The sequence below is a fragment of the Hemicordylus capensis genome, chromosome 4 (assembly GCF_027244095.1).
Source record: "Hemicordylus capensis ecotype Gifberg chromosome 4, rHemCap1.1.pri, whole genome shotgun sequence".
Classification (NCBI taxonomy): Eukaryota; Metazoa; Chordata; class Lepidosauria; order Squamata; family Cordylidae; genus Hemicordylus; species Hemicordylus capensis.
The window spans coordinates 175,120,546-175,137,230 of record NC_069660.1 but is presented as its reverse complement, the minus strand read 5'-3'; the positions used below and the strand labels follow the sequence as shown (position 1 = coordinate 175,137,230).

General features: G+C 42.4%; 1 protein-coding gene across 1 annotated transcript in view; it reads right to left on the bottom strand.

The window, feature by feature from the left end:
• Positions 1 to 16,685, bottom strand: part of RIN2 (Ras and Rab interactor 2) — a 126,754-nt gene that overhangs the window by 94,654 nt on the left and 15,415 nt on the right. Inside the window, exon 2 of the mRNA XM_053247249.1 lies at positions 109 to 195. Within this exon, the coding sequence (XP_053103224.1) occupies positions 109 to 165 (57 nt within the window). The 5' untranslated portion in view covers positions 166 to 195. The remainder of the gene's footprint in view (positions 1 to 108; positions 196 to 16,685) is intronic.

The following is a 16,685-nucleotide window of genomic DNA, read 5'->3' as shown; positions in this document are numbered from 1 at the left end:
GTCAACATTCTGAGGGTTGACAAAGTAATTAGCAGTAAACTGGCAAGGCTCACATTTCAAAGCAAAACAGATCTCTGTAATCAAAGTAAATAATAGTTTTTCAGTTACCTTAAAAAAACTTCCTCTCTCATTCGGACACTGGGTTTCCATGGTTAAAGTTGACATTTTCTCCGGGAAAACTCCACTGAGCTCCTCCTAGAAGCAGAGACATTTTTAATGGTTAGTCCAGTCTGTAGGAAATTCCTTTCTAAGCCACAGGAACAGTCACAACAACAGTTTTGCCAAGATCTTTTCCCGTCAACAACACAGTGCCATTTATATCCTACCATAGCTTTTAACACATCCTTTTGGTCTATTATTTCCTTTGAATTGCACTTAAAGACAGTGTTATTGGCATTTTCCCCTCATCACAAATGATCCCCCAAATTGCTTCTGGTGGATTTTAGCAGGCTCATTAAAAAAGAATGCAAAGGAATAATGCTTGCTTTGTTTGCTTGACCTCAGCCTGAAGTACACACAGAGCAAATAATGGGAGGTGTGGAATGGGGGATCACCACAATCCTCCACCTATGATTACAGATCTAATGTGTTATCCTGGAAAACTACACAAGGAAAGGGGCATAAAGTATCCTTTATTCAGAGGGATAAAAGAAATTCCTGCCCTAGTAGAATGCAACAACACAGATGCACACTAACCTCACAATTTACTTTCATCATCAAGCTCAGTTCTCTGACTATTAAAGAGGAATTCCTCTGAGCATATATGGAGTACTTTCTCTCTACTCATGCATCAGCCACAACTACAATTCTGGGGTCAGAGCTAAAACAAAGGTTAGAGTGAGAGCCATCACTCAGCATACTCCCTCTGTCAATACCTAATTGAAGTTCATCCATCAGGCTGACCAATGCAGTCTCAACCCCTAGCCCCCCTGAAAGTCAGTTTGAAATTGATCTAAAGTAGACAATCTGTCTCCTCCAAGACTGCCTGGAACTGAGAGGCCACCACCTGCTCAATTACCTTACCCAACCATGGAAGGTTGTGGATGGGTATATAACTGACTAACTCAGAGGGATCCAATAAAGGTTTCTTCAAGTATGGTCTAATGATAGCCTCCTTAAGGCAAGAAGGCATCCTGCCCTCCCTCAAAGAAGCAGTTATATTTGCCAGTCCCTCTCGGATGGTGCAATTGCCAGATGGAATAAGATGCTGGGCAAGGGTCAAGAGAACAGGTTAGAAGGTGTACTGTCTGATGCAGCTTGTCTACATCCTCATTTGTCACAAACCGAAAGTGATCTAATCTAAACCCATAAGAGGAGTTGCTGGACTCCTCCATAGTTGACTCTGTAATAAACGTGGAATGTGGTTCAGCTCAAATGTGAGAGATTTCATCTGCAAAAAAAATTAAAGACATCTCAGCAGCTAACTGATGGTTCCAAATTCAAATTCAAGGGGGAATAGCCCTTGAATACTATATAGATAGTACTGAATACACATACTAGCCCTTTCACAACCCTAGACAACTCCGTGGGACATGAACTTGTGGACACAATGCAGGAAGCAAAGAACTAACCTACCTCACAGGGTTCTAACCTACCTCACTATGTACCCTGCTCTGGGCTCCTTAGAGGAAGAACGGACTATAAATGAAATAAATAAATAAATAAGAATATTGGCCAAAGCATAGATCTTCAAATGTGTTCTATGTGGTGATCTGTTGGATTCGCACCCAGTCTTTCTCCACTTGCTCTCTAGTTATCCACCTTGCTGCTTCAAATCCTAGGTTGGAGACGACACTTAGAAGCAATTATGTCTACTGCTTACGTAAGCTCATTGCTCCCGGTTTGCACCAGTGCATTGATGAAATCATTATAGAACCAACTTAAAACCCTTCCAAGGAGCCTTGGAATCCTATGGGATCCAATAACACTCCTGGGCAGACCAATCTAATGGGCCCTTCACCCCTGAAGAAATAAGTTGTGATTGCAAGTCCTCCCTTAGCCAGATGGTGGTCCGTTCATGATAATGGGGAAATCACAGAAGTCCCAACCCATGGAACACCACCCTGATCAGAACAAAATACCGAGTCAAGTATGTGACTAGAATCATGTGCAGATCCAGAGACCACTTGGGATACGACCATAGTTCCATGCCATGCGATCCTGAGCTGAACTTGACCAGCCAGTCCCAAAGTGAACATTGACATCTCCAACCACCAACAATCTGGGCAACTCCAATGCGAACTCTGCAACCAGGTCCGTAAGCTCAGTTAGGGACTCTGTTGGGCAGCGGGGTGATCAGTACACCAACAGAAGTCCCAATCTAATCCTCTCATTTGGCAAAATGTATGGATAGATAGGGCAAATATTTGAAAATCCTACTTTCTTCATATGAAAGAACAGATATATTCTCAATTAACATTCTTAATTTGTTTCTATCACTTGCACTTAAGATTCTACACTTTTCTGTTTACTCTTTCATATTTTTCAGCAGCAGTCAATTCAACAGTGGTTAAGGGAATGAGCTAACAACCAGGAAGTCTCCAGTTCAAATCTCACCTCAAATCCCCATTCAGCCATGATACTAGCTGGGTGACTCTGGGCCAGTCACTTCTCTCTCAGCCTAGCCTACTTCACAGGGTTGTTGTGAAAGAGAAACTTAAGTATGTAATACACTGCTCTGGGCTCCTTGGAGGAAGAGCGGGATATAAATGTAATAATAATAATTAATAACAACCTGTACTTGCAATAGGTTAATATCACCTCCCTATTTTACAAGTTTATTGCAAGGATTACTAAGGTAATGTAGAGATACCAATACATTTGTTTTAATTTATTAAGGAGCAAGGATAAAACATCAGTTTCTTTACCTGTGATCCAACAATACTTTCCGGGAAACTTCCTTATTTCAACTAATATAATTGCAGAGCCCTACTGAAAAGGCTACATTTCATATCAAGTTCACATATCTTTGAGTTGTTTAAAATCACATTTTTTTAAATCTGGACTTTGGCAAACTTCTCTTCTTTTGACATTATTTCTTTTTCAGAAGTGAGTCAAGAGTCCAATTCAAGCAGGCCAAGGATACAGCTACACAGAGGATTACATTGAAATGGAGGAGCCAAAATACAGGAACTGTCTAGTGCCAGTACTTAATAGATCTCTTAACTCAAATGTTGCATTGTGTTAGTCCAGCTGAAGCCACAAACAAAGTACGGGATTTGTATGGTGGTAGGGGAGGAAGGAAAAAAGTCCCCACTTCCGTAAGTGCTGTAGAAAGAGATTCTGTTCGTTCTCACAGGGTGGAACAGGACAGTCCGTACAGGCTTACTGGAGGCAAAGCACAGCACAAAGCAACACAGCAGAAGCTTGTTGCTTACGTGGCTTTGTGTGCATTTTATGGACTCTTCTCTAAACAGATTTTTAGAAGTCCTTTGACGAGGAGAATGATTGTCAAATCATTCAGGCATGCATCTTCTGGTCATACTGGTCAGGTTTCAGATATAACAGAAAACCGTGGTTTTCCATTATGTCTGAATTCAGCCACTCCTTTTGGATTTTACTGCCTTGGTTAGATTATCACACAATGTGCTGTGTATGAAGACTGCTCAGAAACTTGATTTGATTCAAAACATAATAAAGAACCATTATCAAGAACCTGTGAGACAGAACATGTTTTACCAATGCTATAAAGTCTGCACTAGCTGTCCATTTGTTTCTAAGCACAATTCGGAGTACTGGTTTTGGTCTTCACAGCTCTAATGGCTTAGGATCTGGGTATTTGAAGGACTGCCTGCTCTCCTAGGAGCCTGCCCATCATCTTAGGTCACATGAGGATCTATTCTAGCTGCCTTCATATTTGGGGCAAGGTGAGTAAGTGGTAGCTGGGGACAGCCCCTTCTCTATGATGGCACCCATCTGTAAAATTCCCTCCCCACAGACATTCACTTGGAACCAATTCTTTTTCCTTTCAAGTGTCAAATCAAGACAAGACATTTTTATTCATCTTAGCCTGATATAGTACTGCTTCTGCTGTTTGATATTAAGTGTCAGTTTTTATTTTATTTGGTGTTTTAAAAAACATACTTTTTACTTTAAAGACAGAGTACATGTTTAAATAAATGAAATTCAGTCTCTTAGTTTCTCTCCATTTGTATTACAGTATGTGACCTTAGGTGGGGAAACCAGTGGTTGGTATGACTGGACACCTGCTGAGGCTCAAACTGAAGATTGCCCCAGCAACCCATACATCACTGCTGGGGTGACCTCCCATTGGGATGGATGCTCTTCTACTATACAAGAATTCAGATGACTGGGCTTCCTCCCTCGGAAGGGAGGTGGTGGCAGAAGCCCTAGCAGCAACAGTACTATGGAGAAAGAGCCCACCAGCAGGTTTCTTGCCCAAGGTGACGGGGACTGCTATAAATCCTTTGCCTAGGGCCACCAAAACCTAGGAGCTATGTGACCTGAATAGGAATATACACTGTAACACACACACATAGCAGCAGCAGCAGTTCAGGAGCCAAGGCTGTGCCAAACAATGTGCAGCTGCTGCTGGTTCCTGGAAGCCCCGATTGCACCTCTTTCTCCCTTCCCACACTGCCTGCAGGCTACCCATTTGTCTGGTAGAAATGCACAGGCTGGTCAATGATTAACCAGCGTGCACAGCTCTACTCCACGTGGTGGTGTTTCCACAACTGGCATAAATACAGTTCTTCCTTGTGATGTGCTCAGTTTTAGTCTTCAATGAGTAAGCATTTAGAGCTTTGAGGTGGTATGTAGGTAATAGATTCTGTTTTACACAAAATTATATTCTTACATAATTGAGCATTATCATTTGGATTATAAGGTGATTTTATGAATATATATTTCGATAAAAGGCTGGGGCTAGAATGATGGTCAGCTTACATTTGGTAACAATTGGGCTCTTCTTAGTTATGCTGGTACTTCAATGATAAGTATATAGATTGTGATATACAGATTCCAAAAAAATGATTCTAAGATATTCATGGCAGCTTCATACTGTCATGACAGTATCATTTTTGACATGTGTGTGTTCTATAGGTATGACATTGGTTGGATGATTGAAAGGCTTTTATCTTCATTACAAGCAAGCATTTAGAAGGCCAAGACATCTTTTATAAAGGAATTTAGTGGTTTGAGAATAGTAGATACACTGATTGAAACATCTGATTCACTTGATGAAGTCATTTTCAAAATGGCTGTAGTATTTATTTGGATTATTTCATAGTAGATTTATCTCTGTGGCTTTAGATTTATTTATGTATGTATCTTTTGTTTGTGAATATATTAATGCATATTCACATATCTGTTATTTTTACATGTATATAGCAATTTAAATTGTTCTTATATAGGATCAATATTATTTGAGTTTTTACTTTCATAGAGTTGAACTATTAGTATTGGTCTGTTGGTCTGTTTTTATAGTGTCTTCATACTGTTGATCATGACAGGTTCTTTCTCCACTCTAACATTTTATTACAATACATCAGCATCTGACTCTGCCTGCCGCCCCCACTCCTCCACAGCAAGGCAAAGTGACAGGTGCAGACTTTTGAAACCATTGTTTTAAAAAGGAAAATAAAATATCAGTTAATTTATCTGAGAGATATGACACTGAAAACAACTTGATTTATTTATCACATTTATATACTGCCCCATATAAGATCTCTGTGAGATTTATGCAGAGGGTATGACTTGTGCTACAAGTTCTAAGATACACATGTAAGCTTTTCAAATACAAATTCAAATGGAGGGAGGCTTACAAATGTAAAGATCCCAAGAAATATGTTAACTTTTCTACTGAGTGGCCATATGTTTTCTGACCACAGCACAACCTTAAGAGTTCGCGTTACCTATGCAGGATGCTACTACTCTGGAAAGCTAAAGGAGAACAAAGGCACTGTTAAGCATCTTTTAAAAACACTCTTTAGGACCAGAGTAGCTTAATATAAGTAAGCCACCATTATTGCTGCTGTTGTACACTGTATTATTTTGAATGCTAAAATAGGGAAATGTTTAAAGGCAGAATGCCACTGTTCACGTTCTTCCTTCCTGAAAGCAAAAATCTCTCTTTGGGTATGATACCAAATCTGGTATAATGTATCTCACTACAGCCCTGGTTGAAAGGAGTATTGGGACAAGAAAACAGGCCGTTACTTGACTAAGAGGATGACTTTTGGGCTTGTTTGTCTGCATAGCAGTGCCTGGAAGATCAGCAAATGGAGAGAAGCCACAGTTCAGGGGCAGAGCACATGTTTTGATATGTAGGTCAAGTTTGATCCTGGCATCTAGTTAGGAAGGATCTTAGGTGCCATGGCTGAGAAGGCCTCTGTCTGAGACTCTGGAAAGCTGCTGCCTTTCAGATCTGACAACACAGGATGAAATGGTAGTCAGACTCTGTACAAAGCAGATCACACAGACGCAGTCTTGCCAAATGCAGAGGCGTATCTAGGGAAAATAGCGCCTAGGGCAAACACTGAAATTGCGCCCCCTGTCCAAACATCTGACACCCATCTTTCAGATAACTTCACCATAATATCAGCTCAAAAATACAAGTCAAGCTTGTTAATCTTTTAATATTTAAAAAACTATTTAGCAGTGGACGTAGCCTGACCAAAAAATGCTGGAAAACTACAAATTTCCGTATTCTGGGGCTCATGAAATACCCAAATACTATGTGGAGGTGTACTTGGAAAACTAAACAGAAGTGCCTGTATAATTCTCTACTATGTATTGTAGCATCACCATTACATAAGTTTTAAAAATCAATGGAGAATTTGACTTTTCCCAGATACTCTGAAAATAATTAAAGGATATGCAGAGTAAACTGTGTCACTGCTTGGAATATATTCTAGTATTTCAGAAAGACATCTAAAATGAGAGAAAGAGAGCAAGAAACTCCAAGTGGGCCTTAATAATACGGATTTCACACTGATTCAGAGACAAACTCACCATTAATAACCATATTATTAAGACATCACACTTAACTCACTTATCACAAGAAGCAAAGTAAGAGCAAATGAATACAATCCTAGCTCATAAACTTCAGCTCATTATTCACAAGCCCTGATTCTCTGTACATAGTGCCAATCTGAATATGTGTACAGTGTCTTATATTATATTAATTTTTTTAAAAAAAAATTACCTGTAGCCCCTTCAGGGGGCTTCCTAAAGGCTGTGGGGGGTCTGCCCTCCTCCCGCTGGCCTCTAGGGCCTCGCAGGGACCAATTGAGCATGTGCGGTAGCCATTTTTTAAAATAATCTTTTTTTAAAAAAATGGCCGCTGAAAACAAAATGGCCACTGTGCATGCTCAAATGACCTCTGCAAGGCCTGGCATGGCCTAGGGCCTCACAGAGGTCATCTGAGCATACACAGTGGCCATTTTGTTTTTGGCAGGTTTTTTAAAAAAAATTTAAATCTACAAAATGGCGCCCCACTTCAAGTGGCGCCCGGGGCACGTGCCCTGCCTGCCCAACCCTAGATACGCCCCTGGCCAAATGCACCCTGAAAATGACACAGCTCACCTCTTGGTAAGAGGTAGGCTACCACATAGCATGCAACTTTTCATATTTACTGCACATGCATGCAACCGCACTACCCTACCCTTGTGAAATACTTTCATAAGCATGGGTGTGCTATGACAGGGGTGGTCTTGGTAGTAGCTTCAGAGGTAGCACTGGGTTCCCCCTTATTGTCTTGGGGAACTTCAACGTCCATGCTAAGGCCACCCTAGTAGGGACAGGTGGCTCAGGACTTCATGGCCGCCATGGCAAACATGGGACTATCTCAACTGGTATTGGGCGCTACCCACTTTGGAACTGGTTTTTGCTGAACAGGGAATGAATGATCTGGAGGTGGGGGAATTTGAGATAACTCCCTTGTCATGGACAGATCATTATCTGGTGGGGTTCAGATTGACGGCTCCATCTACCTTCTGTAGGGATGGGAGACCAATTAGAATGGTCCAGCCCCAGAGGGGTATGGATCAATTTGGTTTCCAGACAGCCCTCAGAGAGTTTCCAGTGTCCAGAGCTGGTAACTCTGTCAAGGCCCTGTTGAATCTCTGGAATGTGGAGAATGTCCAGACTATTGACATGGTCGCTCCTAAACGCCCTCTCTGGCTTGGTGGAGCCCATTCTGCTCCTTGGTTTTCTGAGGAGCTTAGGGCAATGAAACAACTTGGACAACAGCTGGAACAATGCTAGAGGAAGAGTTGTGATAAATCCAAACAAACACGGGCTAAAACCCATTTTCAGGACTACTCCATGGTGGTGGGGGTGGCAAAGAAACATTTTATCTTACTCCTTTGCATCTGCTCGGTGTAGGCCACTGGAGTTATTGCTTCACACATCCTCCTGTGTAATGAGGGATGAACAATCTATAGCCCGCTGTGATCAGTTTGCATGCCACTTTGCAGATAAAGTCACTTGTATTCGTGCCGATTTGGACTCCAGCATTTTGGCAGTTCCGGCAGATGTGCCTTGGGTACTATCTGATTCTATTGTGTTGGATTATTTTCAGTTCATGCAGCCTGAGGATGTGGACAAGATCCTGGGCAGTGTGCAGGAGATGCCGTGTGCTCTAGTTCCTTGCTCTTCATGGCTAATAAAATCTGCCAGGGAGGATATGGGCAGGTGGATAGAGACTATAATCAATGCTTCATTAAGAGCAGGATGCCATCATGCCTCAAGGAGGTGGTAGTGAGACCACTATTTTAAAAAGTTCTCCCTTGACTCCTCCAACCTGAACAATTACAGACCTGTTTCTAACCTTCCCTTTTTGGGCAAAGTGGTGGAGCCACTTTGAGACTTGGGTGATACATATGATCTAGATCCCTTTCAATCTGACTTCCATCCTGGATATGGGACTGAAACTGCCTTGGTCGCCCTAGTGGATGACCTATGCTGGGAGCCTGACAGGGGGAGTGCATCCCTGTTGGTTCTGCTGGACTTCTTAGCGGCATTTGATACCATCGACCATGGTATCCTTCTGGACCGCCTCTCAAGTATGGGGATTGGAGGCACTACTTTGGAGTGGCATCGGTCCGTTCTTGGGGGAAGAGTCCAGAAGGTAGTATTAGGGAACTACTACTTGGCTCCTTAGCCATTGGCTTGTGGGGTTCAGAGGGTTCCATTTTGTCCCCCACGCTGTTCAACATCTACATGAAACCACTGGGAGAGGTCATCCGGGGATGGACCAAGTTGTCAGCAATATGCAGATAACACTCAGCTCTATCTCTCCTTATCACCTGATCTTAGGGAGGCAGTGGATGACCTGAATCATGGCTGGAGGCCATGATGGGCTGAATGAAGGTGAGTACACTTAGACTGGATTTAATCTCAGTTTACTAGCCCACATCCAGACAAAACGGAGGTGCTGTTGGTCAGTAGGAGAGCCAATCAGGATGGAAGGATTCGACTGGTTCTAGATGGGGTTGCATTCCCCTTGAAAGAGCAGGTGCACAGCTTGGGAGTACTACTGGACCTAGTCTACTTTTGGTTGTTCAGGTGGTGGCAGTGGCCAGAAGTGCCTTTGCACTGCTTCAGCTAGTGCGTCAGCTGCATCCCTTTCTTGATAAGGCAGATCTGGCTACAGTTATCCTCACCTTAGTCATGTCACGGCTGGATTACTATAACACACTCTACATGGGGCTGCCCTTGAAGAATATTCAGAAACTGCATATAGTGCAAGGCAGCTAGGATTTTATCCTGAGCTGCCTGCTGGAATCATAGTACACTCATTTTGAAAGAGCTGCACTGCTACCAATTTGTTTCTGTGCCCAATTCAAGGTGCTGGTTTTGAATTAATTAAATGACAGCTCGAGCTTTACAGCAAAAATGACTCTGCTGCCATTTTTGAGGCACCTTCCAATTCTGACAATTTGGGCCCAAAAGGCAAGCTTGAAGTTGGGTGGCAACCCTTCATTATAGGTTTACTTGATGCCTAACCGTGGTTAACTATTGCTGAGTGCAATATCTGAATGTAGAAATTACCACTTATGACTGGCTGGCAAACCAGAATCAGAAACATAGTTTGAAGTAAACTGCGGTCTGCTTTAGCATGATATTTGACAATCAGTCAGTCATGTTTATTTACGGTCATAGACCAAAATTTAAGGCATACATAATAATACACATATGATTATTTTATCTCATATTATTATCATCTCATCCTAATCAGCAGTTTCCAGTTTACATAATCTGGTTTACCATCTGTTGTCTAGCATTCTTAGCTGCCTCACAAAACTTAGCAACTTTAATTGTTACTTCCTCCTCCTGATCTGAGAGCAGATAGTTGATGTAGAATGTCCTGGAAATCAGCCAGTAATGAGGAAATATAACGAGAATGATATCTGACAATAAACCATAGCTAAGGCTCCACCTCAAAAGGCCACTACACATAGACACTGCCATGCCAAGAGAACAGAAAATGAAAACTGATAATGAACTCTGAAATATTGTTTGTTCATTCAGAAGCTCAAATCATGCTCTGGCATGAGGTCATAATCTTGGCACATCTTGCAAGAAGTATTACCCTTAATTAAGATAAACTAATTCTGGTTTCTCAAAGATTCTGTACGATTACTTTCACTGTATTCCCAATCTTTACACTTTCAGTAACTCTAAGATGTCTGCCTAACTGTGCTTGCATTGAAATTGCCCCATAAGTTTTAGTTGGATCATGTTTAGGCAAAGGCAGGCAGCTTTTAAAAAATATAATAGCTTTGACATGTATACATCTAACACTCCCCTTGGGCATAAAAAGGCAGCAATTCCCCCTGCTTCCAATTTTTGCTGCTTAGATTTCAAGAAGCCACATGAAATTATTCCAAAATGTATACAAAAACATGCAAATAGTTCGGCTTTCCCTCTATGATCTGGTTGTTTTCTGTTGCTGGCTAATTTAATTGCACGTCGACCTAAACCAATAAATACTTTGCTAATCTTGATTGGTTTTTCTTAAACCATAGGCAATTGCTACTTTATTGTCAATAAACTGGCATAAACACAGCAACTTCCTGCTCATATGCCACAATTTGCAGATTACTAGTATGACCAGATAACGCACCCCGCCCCTTTTAAAGTTAGATTACAAAAAAATCATATCCAGAAGGAAAAGTTCAGTATAAACAGAAGAAGGTGCATCACAGCTAGTTCTCAGGTCAAAAAAGGATCCCATTGTTGTCTGGGCACTAGAAAGCACCTTCTCCCTTGGTACACATATGGACTTCATATTCACACATGTGCCACCCATAAGCCCCTAGAGTTGAACTTACAGTGATATACCTGTAAGTATACCTTAGGATCCTTTTGTATAAATGATCATGAATCTATAATATAAAGCTGCCTGGCCTCACTCACTGCCTGCCTGCCATGCAACTCCCAGACCACACCACAAAAGATAGGAACATGTGATTTTCACAGGTAGGTTCCAGACCTTGCCCAGACTACCAAAAAAAAAATCCCAAACCCCAGAAAAATGCATTAATGTCCTAGAAAATCTGGAAACACTCTCATTGGCAAACATAGGGAATAAGAACTCAGCGGCCTTCAATACCATCAACCATGATATCCTTCTGGAGTGCTTAAGTGGGATGGACCTTGGGGGCATTGTTCTTCAGTGGTTCCAGTCCTATCTCACTGGGCAATTCCAGTCGGTGTCAATGGGGGGGTGAGTGTTCTGGGCCCTGGCCCCTTTCCACAGGGCTCAGTCCTTCCTCCCATTCTTTTTAACATCTACATGAAGCCACTGGGGTCATCTGCCAGTTTGGGGTAAGTTTTCATCAATATGCGGATGATACTCAGCTTTATAGCTCTACCCTTGGCCAAACTGGTGATGCCGTCCATGTGCTGGCTCAGTGCCTAGAGACGGTCAGGACTTGGATGGTCCAAAACAAGCTCAGGCTCAATCCCTCCAAGACCAAGTTGCTCAGTTTGCGACCTCGCCAATTGCTGTGTGTGAGTTTATCTCTTGATGGGGTTGCGCTTCCCTTGAGAGAGACAGTTTGTCATCTGGGAGGGGGGGGTTTCCTTCTGGACTCGCGGCTCCTGCTTGAACAGCAGGTGGAGGCCATGGCCAGGGGTTCCTGTGCCCAGCTTCGGCTGGTTCACCAGTTACGGCCTTTTCTCAACCAGCAGGCCCTGGCAACAGTAACTCATGCTTTTGTTACCTCCTATTTGGATTACTGTAATGCGCTCTACCTAGAATTGCCTCTGAAAACGATTTGGAAGCTTCAGCTAGTCCAGAATGCAGTGGCCGATCTCCTCATGGGTGGCCATAGATTTGATAGTGTCACATCTCTTTTATGCTCGCTGCACTGGTTGCCTGTTTGCTTCCGGGTCCAATTCAAAGTGCTGGTTCTCACTTACAAAACCCTTACGGGCTTAGCACCTGCTTATTTCCGGGATCGCCTCTCTCGGCTAGTTGTATCCCGTCCCGTGAAGTCTTTTCAGCTGGCCCTCCTTGGTGTCTCAGGCCCTGGTGTAGCGTGTGGTGCTTGGCCCATAGGAGGGCCTTCTCTGTGGCCGCCCCTCTTCTTTGCAACACTCTTCCCCCCAGATTTGTTCAGCTCCCTCCCTAGCTGCTTTTAAGGCCCTTTTAAAACCTACCTGTTTCGCCAGGCGTTTGCCCTTTAATTAATTAATTAATTAATTAATTGTTATTTGTTATTGGTATGGTTGTTGTCCACCACCTAGAGACTTTGGAGGAGGCGGTATATAAGAAAAATTTAATTAATAAATAAACTCATAGAAAGCAAAAGACTACAGTCACAAAGAGCTAAAATGCTCATATGCTTTCAAACTACAAGCACTCACTGACTCATTCACTGCCTGCCATGAAACTCCCAGACCAAACCACAAAAGACAGAAGCGCACCATTTTCTCAGGTAGGTTCCAGACTTTGGCCGCATTACCACAAATATCCTAAACCACAGAAAAATCCATTAATGTCTGGGGAAATGCCGAACAACTCTCCTATTGGAAAGCATAGGGAGACAAAGACCTCATGGACAAAGACTAGAGTTAAAGAGAGAAAATATGTTCATATGCTTGCAAACTACAAGCCCTACCAATCACTGTTCCCTCTAACAGGGATTCCCAGATGTTCTTCACTACAACTCCCAGCATCTCCTGCTGCTGTGGCCTTTGGTTGGGGATTCTGGGAGTTGTAATCAACATCTGAGAATCACTATTAGAGGGAACACTGCTACTGATACCATAAAATATCCATGAATATGAACCAGTCACTTCCATTATAAGATAGCCCAAGTAACTTTCAAAAGCTGAAGTGACTCCTCCTATGTCATGCCCAGGGCTGAACGCATGAATGTCACAAGCAACTATAAAAGTCTAGCTCCCAACTTGCCTCCCATTTTAGCAGAAACCAGAACTAAATGCCAGCAGTTCACTCACTCACATTCATCTGTTAGCTTCTTTGTATACTATGATGCATGCTTTCAAAGCTGTAGTTAGTTTCTCTGATAGGTGCATTGAATACACTGTGACTCATTACTTTAAGCATAAGCACAAAGGAACACACATCTATTAAATCACTTACAGAAACTGGAATCATGAATAGTTTCTTCCTTGCTTCAGAAGGAGACTGTTTTTACAGTGCCAGTTAATTCTGTTGTGGGAATCTGCAAGCTTTTATGCAACACAAAACCTTTGATTAGGTAGATTCTGCTTTCATGTACATGGGGAAAGACAGGAAACCAAATTCATCCAGTCTAAAAAGAGCATTTCTATTCTTGCCACTGCTGTAAATGCCACTACACTGACTTGATGTTTCACAAAAGTTGCTATTCAGCACACAGAGGAGGCAAGGCAGGACTAGGTAGAAAGGAAAAGGACATCCTCTAAAGGCATTGAAGCCAGCATAGCACAAATTTTCTGAACAGAGACCTGTTCACGTGATAGATGTGTAATAAAACAGATCTGTCTCTTTTGGGTCTCACAAAATATCTTGGCAATATCACTGAATATCACATAGGCCAAGTTCAGACACAACAAACCCAGTGCTCTAGGCTTGGGAACATATCACTGACATGTGTGTTCCCTTCCTTCATTTCCTGATTTTCTCCATTCATAGTTTGCCAAGGCACAAGCTGGCAAACTTTGATAAGCACTGCCCCCCAACTATGGATTGCATACTCACTTGAAACCACGGGCATAGCTAGGGGAGAGGGGGCCCGTGTTCATCCCTCTCTCTGGCGGCCCACCAAAGTGAGGGAGAGAATAAAGAAGATAGGGAGGGGTGGAGCTGGAGGGCCCTCAGGAGCTGGGAGCCCGTGTTCTTTGAACCCTTTTGCTCAATTATAGCTACGCCCCTGCTTGAAACCATGCTTTAAAATAACCTCTGCTAACTGAGAAAAAAAGGCACCTTTTAAAGTGGTAACTTTCTTATTTTTATCATGGGGAGAGCACCCAAACCTATTCAGCATAGCGCCTCTCCAATGGCTGTTTGCTAGTGTTTCTTTAATGAGGTGTTTAAAAAAAAAAAGACACATTCTCTGTCCCTCAAACCTTTTGCTATGTGAACTGTTTTGTGCACTTCCTCCTAGCCTTTTGCTGGAAAGCAGATAAAGTAATGAGGTTGGTTTGGAGGTGAGGGGCTAGGAAACTGCAAATTTGTGTCAACACTGCATTTTGGAAAGGAGAGATGACTCTCCAACTTTATAGAAGATGAAGTAAACCCAACTCAACAAGCCACACAAATCTCAATGCATGGAGGGGTGGATTTAAAATAGCATTTGCCACAAATTCTCTGTGGGTACCCATCTTACACCAATCTCATATGCACAATTATGTACTGGTAGCATTAGTCCAGAATTTGTTTACTAACCATCTATCTGGGATTGCCAGTAAAAGTAACTGGCTATTTGCATATGTTCCTCCCTTCAAAGAAGTGCCAATATAACGCCATTAGCAAAGATTAGGCAGAATCAAATAGCAATCTGTCAAATAAAGCATATGGACCTTACCTCCAGCAAGGAGAAAAAAGAATGGCAGTGCTCCATTAAATACCAAAGCACATGCGTACACACACAAGAGATATTTTGTGAAGCCCCAAAGATTCTGCCCTCCGAGAAAAAAAGGCTGTTCCCTCCTTGGAGGTTTTTCTGGCTTGTCTAATGGGCAAGTCATAAATAACTTGGATTTTTTAAAAAAAGTTTTTATGTACCTAAAGGTAGGCCTTTGTCAATCAAACTTTAAAGGGGAGAGCCATGTTGTTAAAGGTGCCTCCTGACCAAAAAGCGACCAAATGTGGTTCTGCCTTTTTATCTCCCCCAGCCCCTGCTCATCAGTCCACTCAGTTCCAGGACTCTATGGTAGTGCCCCCCCCTTCTCCTGCTTTTATTTCATTGTGAGCTCCAATAGATGCCATAATGGTGTGAGTCTTTCCAGCTTCTCCCCTTAACCATTACACCCGACATCTTTGCTTATAGTTATTGTAATTTTTAAAACACTTTTATTAAACCATTCTGGCAAACTTCACAATACCTGTACAGTTATTTCAATCTAATTAAGTTAAAATAACCCCTGATAACTTGGCAAAGAGGCACCTTTTAACATGGTGATTCTCTTTTATTTAGCAGGGGGAGAGTAACTGGCCCTATCCACCCCCAGCACAACATCCCTCCAGTGACTGTTGCTGGTGTCTATCTGATGTTTCTTTTTAGATTGTGAACCCTTTGGGGACAGGGAGCCATCTTATTTATTTATTATTTCTCTGTGTAAACCGCCCTGAGCCATTTTTGGAATGGCGGTATAGAAATAGGATAGATAGATATTTAATTCTTTTCATACAGAAAGTTTAACACAACTCAGGTTAAGAGAATCTGGGCTCTCTAGGACAAGCTACAAAACAGAATATGGCTACTTCAAGAGCAAGCTCACCATCAACTGTGGAATGGGGTGGAGGAGGAAATATTGTGCCGCCAAGTCAGTGTCGACTCCTGGCGATCACACAGCCATGTGGTTTTCTTGGTAGAATACAGGAGTGGTTTACCATTGGCTTCTCCCATGCAGTATGAGATGATGCCTTTTAGCACCTTCCTATATCGCTGCTGCCTGATATAGGAGTTTCCCATATTCTGGGAAACACACCAGTGGGGATTCGAACCAACAACCTCCTGCTCTCTAGGCAGGTTGCTTCCCCACTGCGCCATCAGGTGGCCAACTGTGGAATAAGGATGTGCAAACTTATCCTCCATTACACGTGTATCAGAGCCAGTTTATATTTACTAAAGTGACAAAAGAGGTGAAGCAGAACCTAAAGATCTCAACCCTGGACAAATCTGTGGCACCTAGATGGTTTCTCAAGCTCATTTATCTCCCCTCTGAGAACACTCACAAGTCCCACTTCTCATGTACTGTTCTCATGTTACCTGAATCCAAGACTAGGGTTTCCCCCAAGTTCTTTAACTTAAATGCAAGGTCCTCTTTCTTTGGGGTAAGTAAGAGTATAACCTGTATTTAGCCTCTGTTTTTTAAGGGACTTATCTTAAATTCATTCATCTTGTATTCGGGTAAATATTTTAAAACCAGAAATAGGGAAAGAAGTCCCTTTTGCACATTTAAATTCACTCTCTCAAGAGTGTGTGTGTGTGTGTGTGTGTGTGTGTGTGTGTGTGTGTGTGTGTGTGCACGCACACAGTATA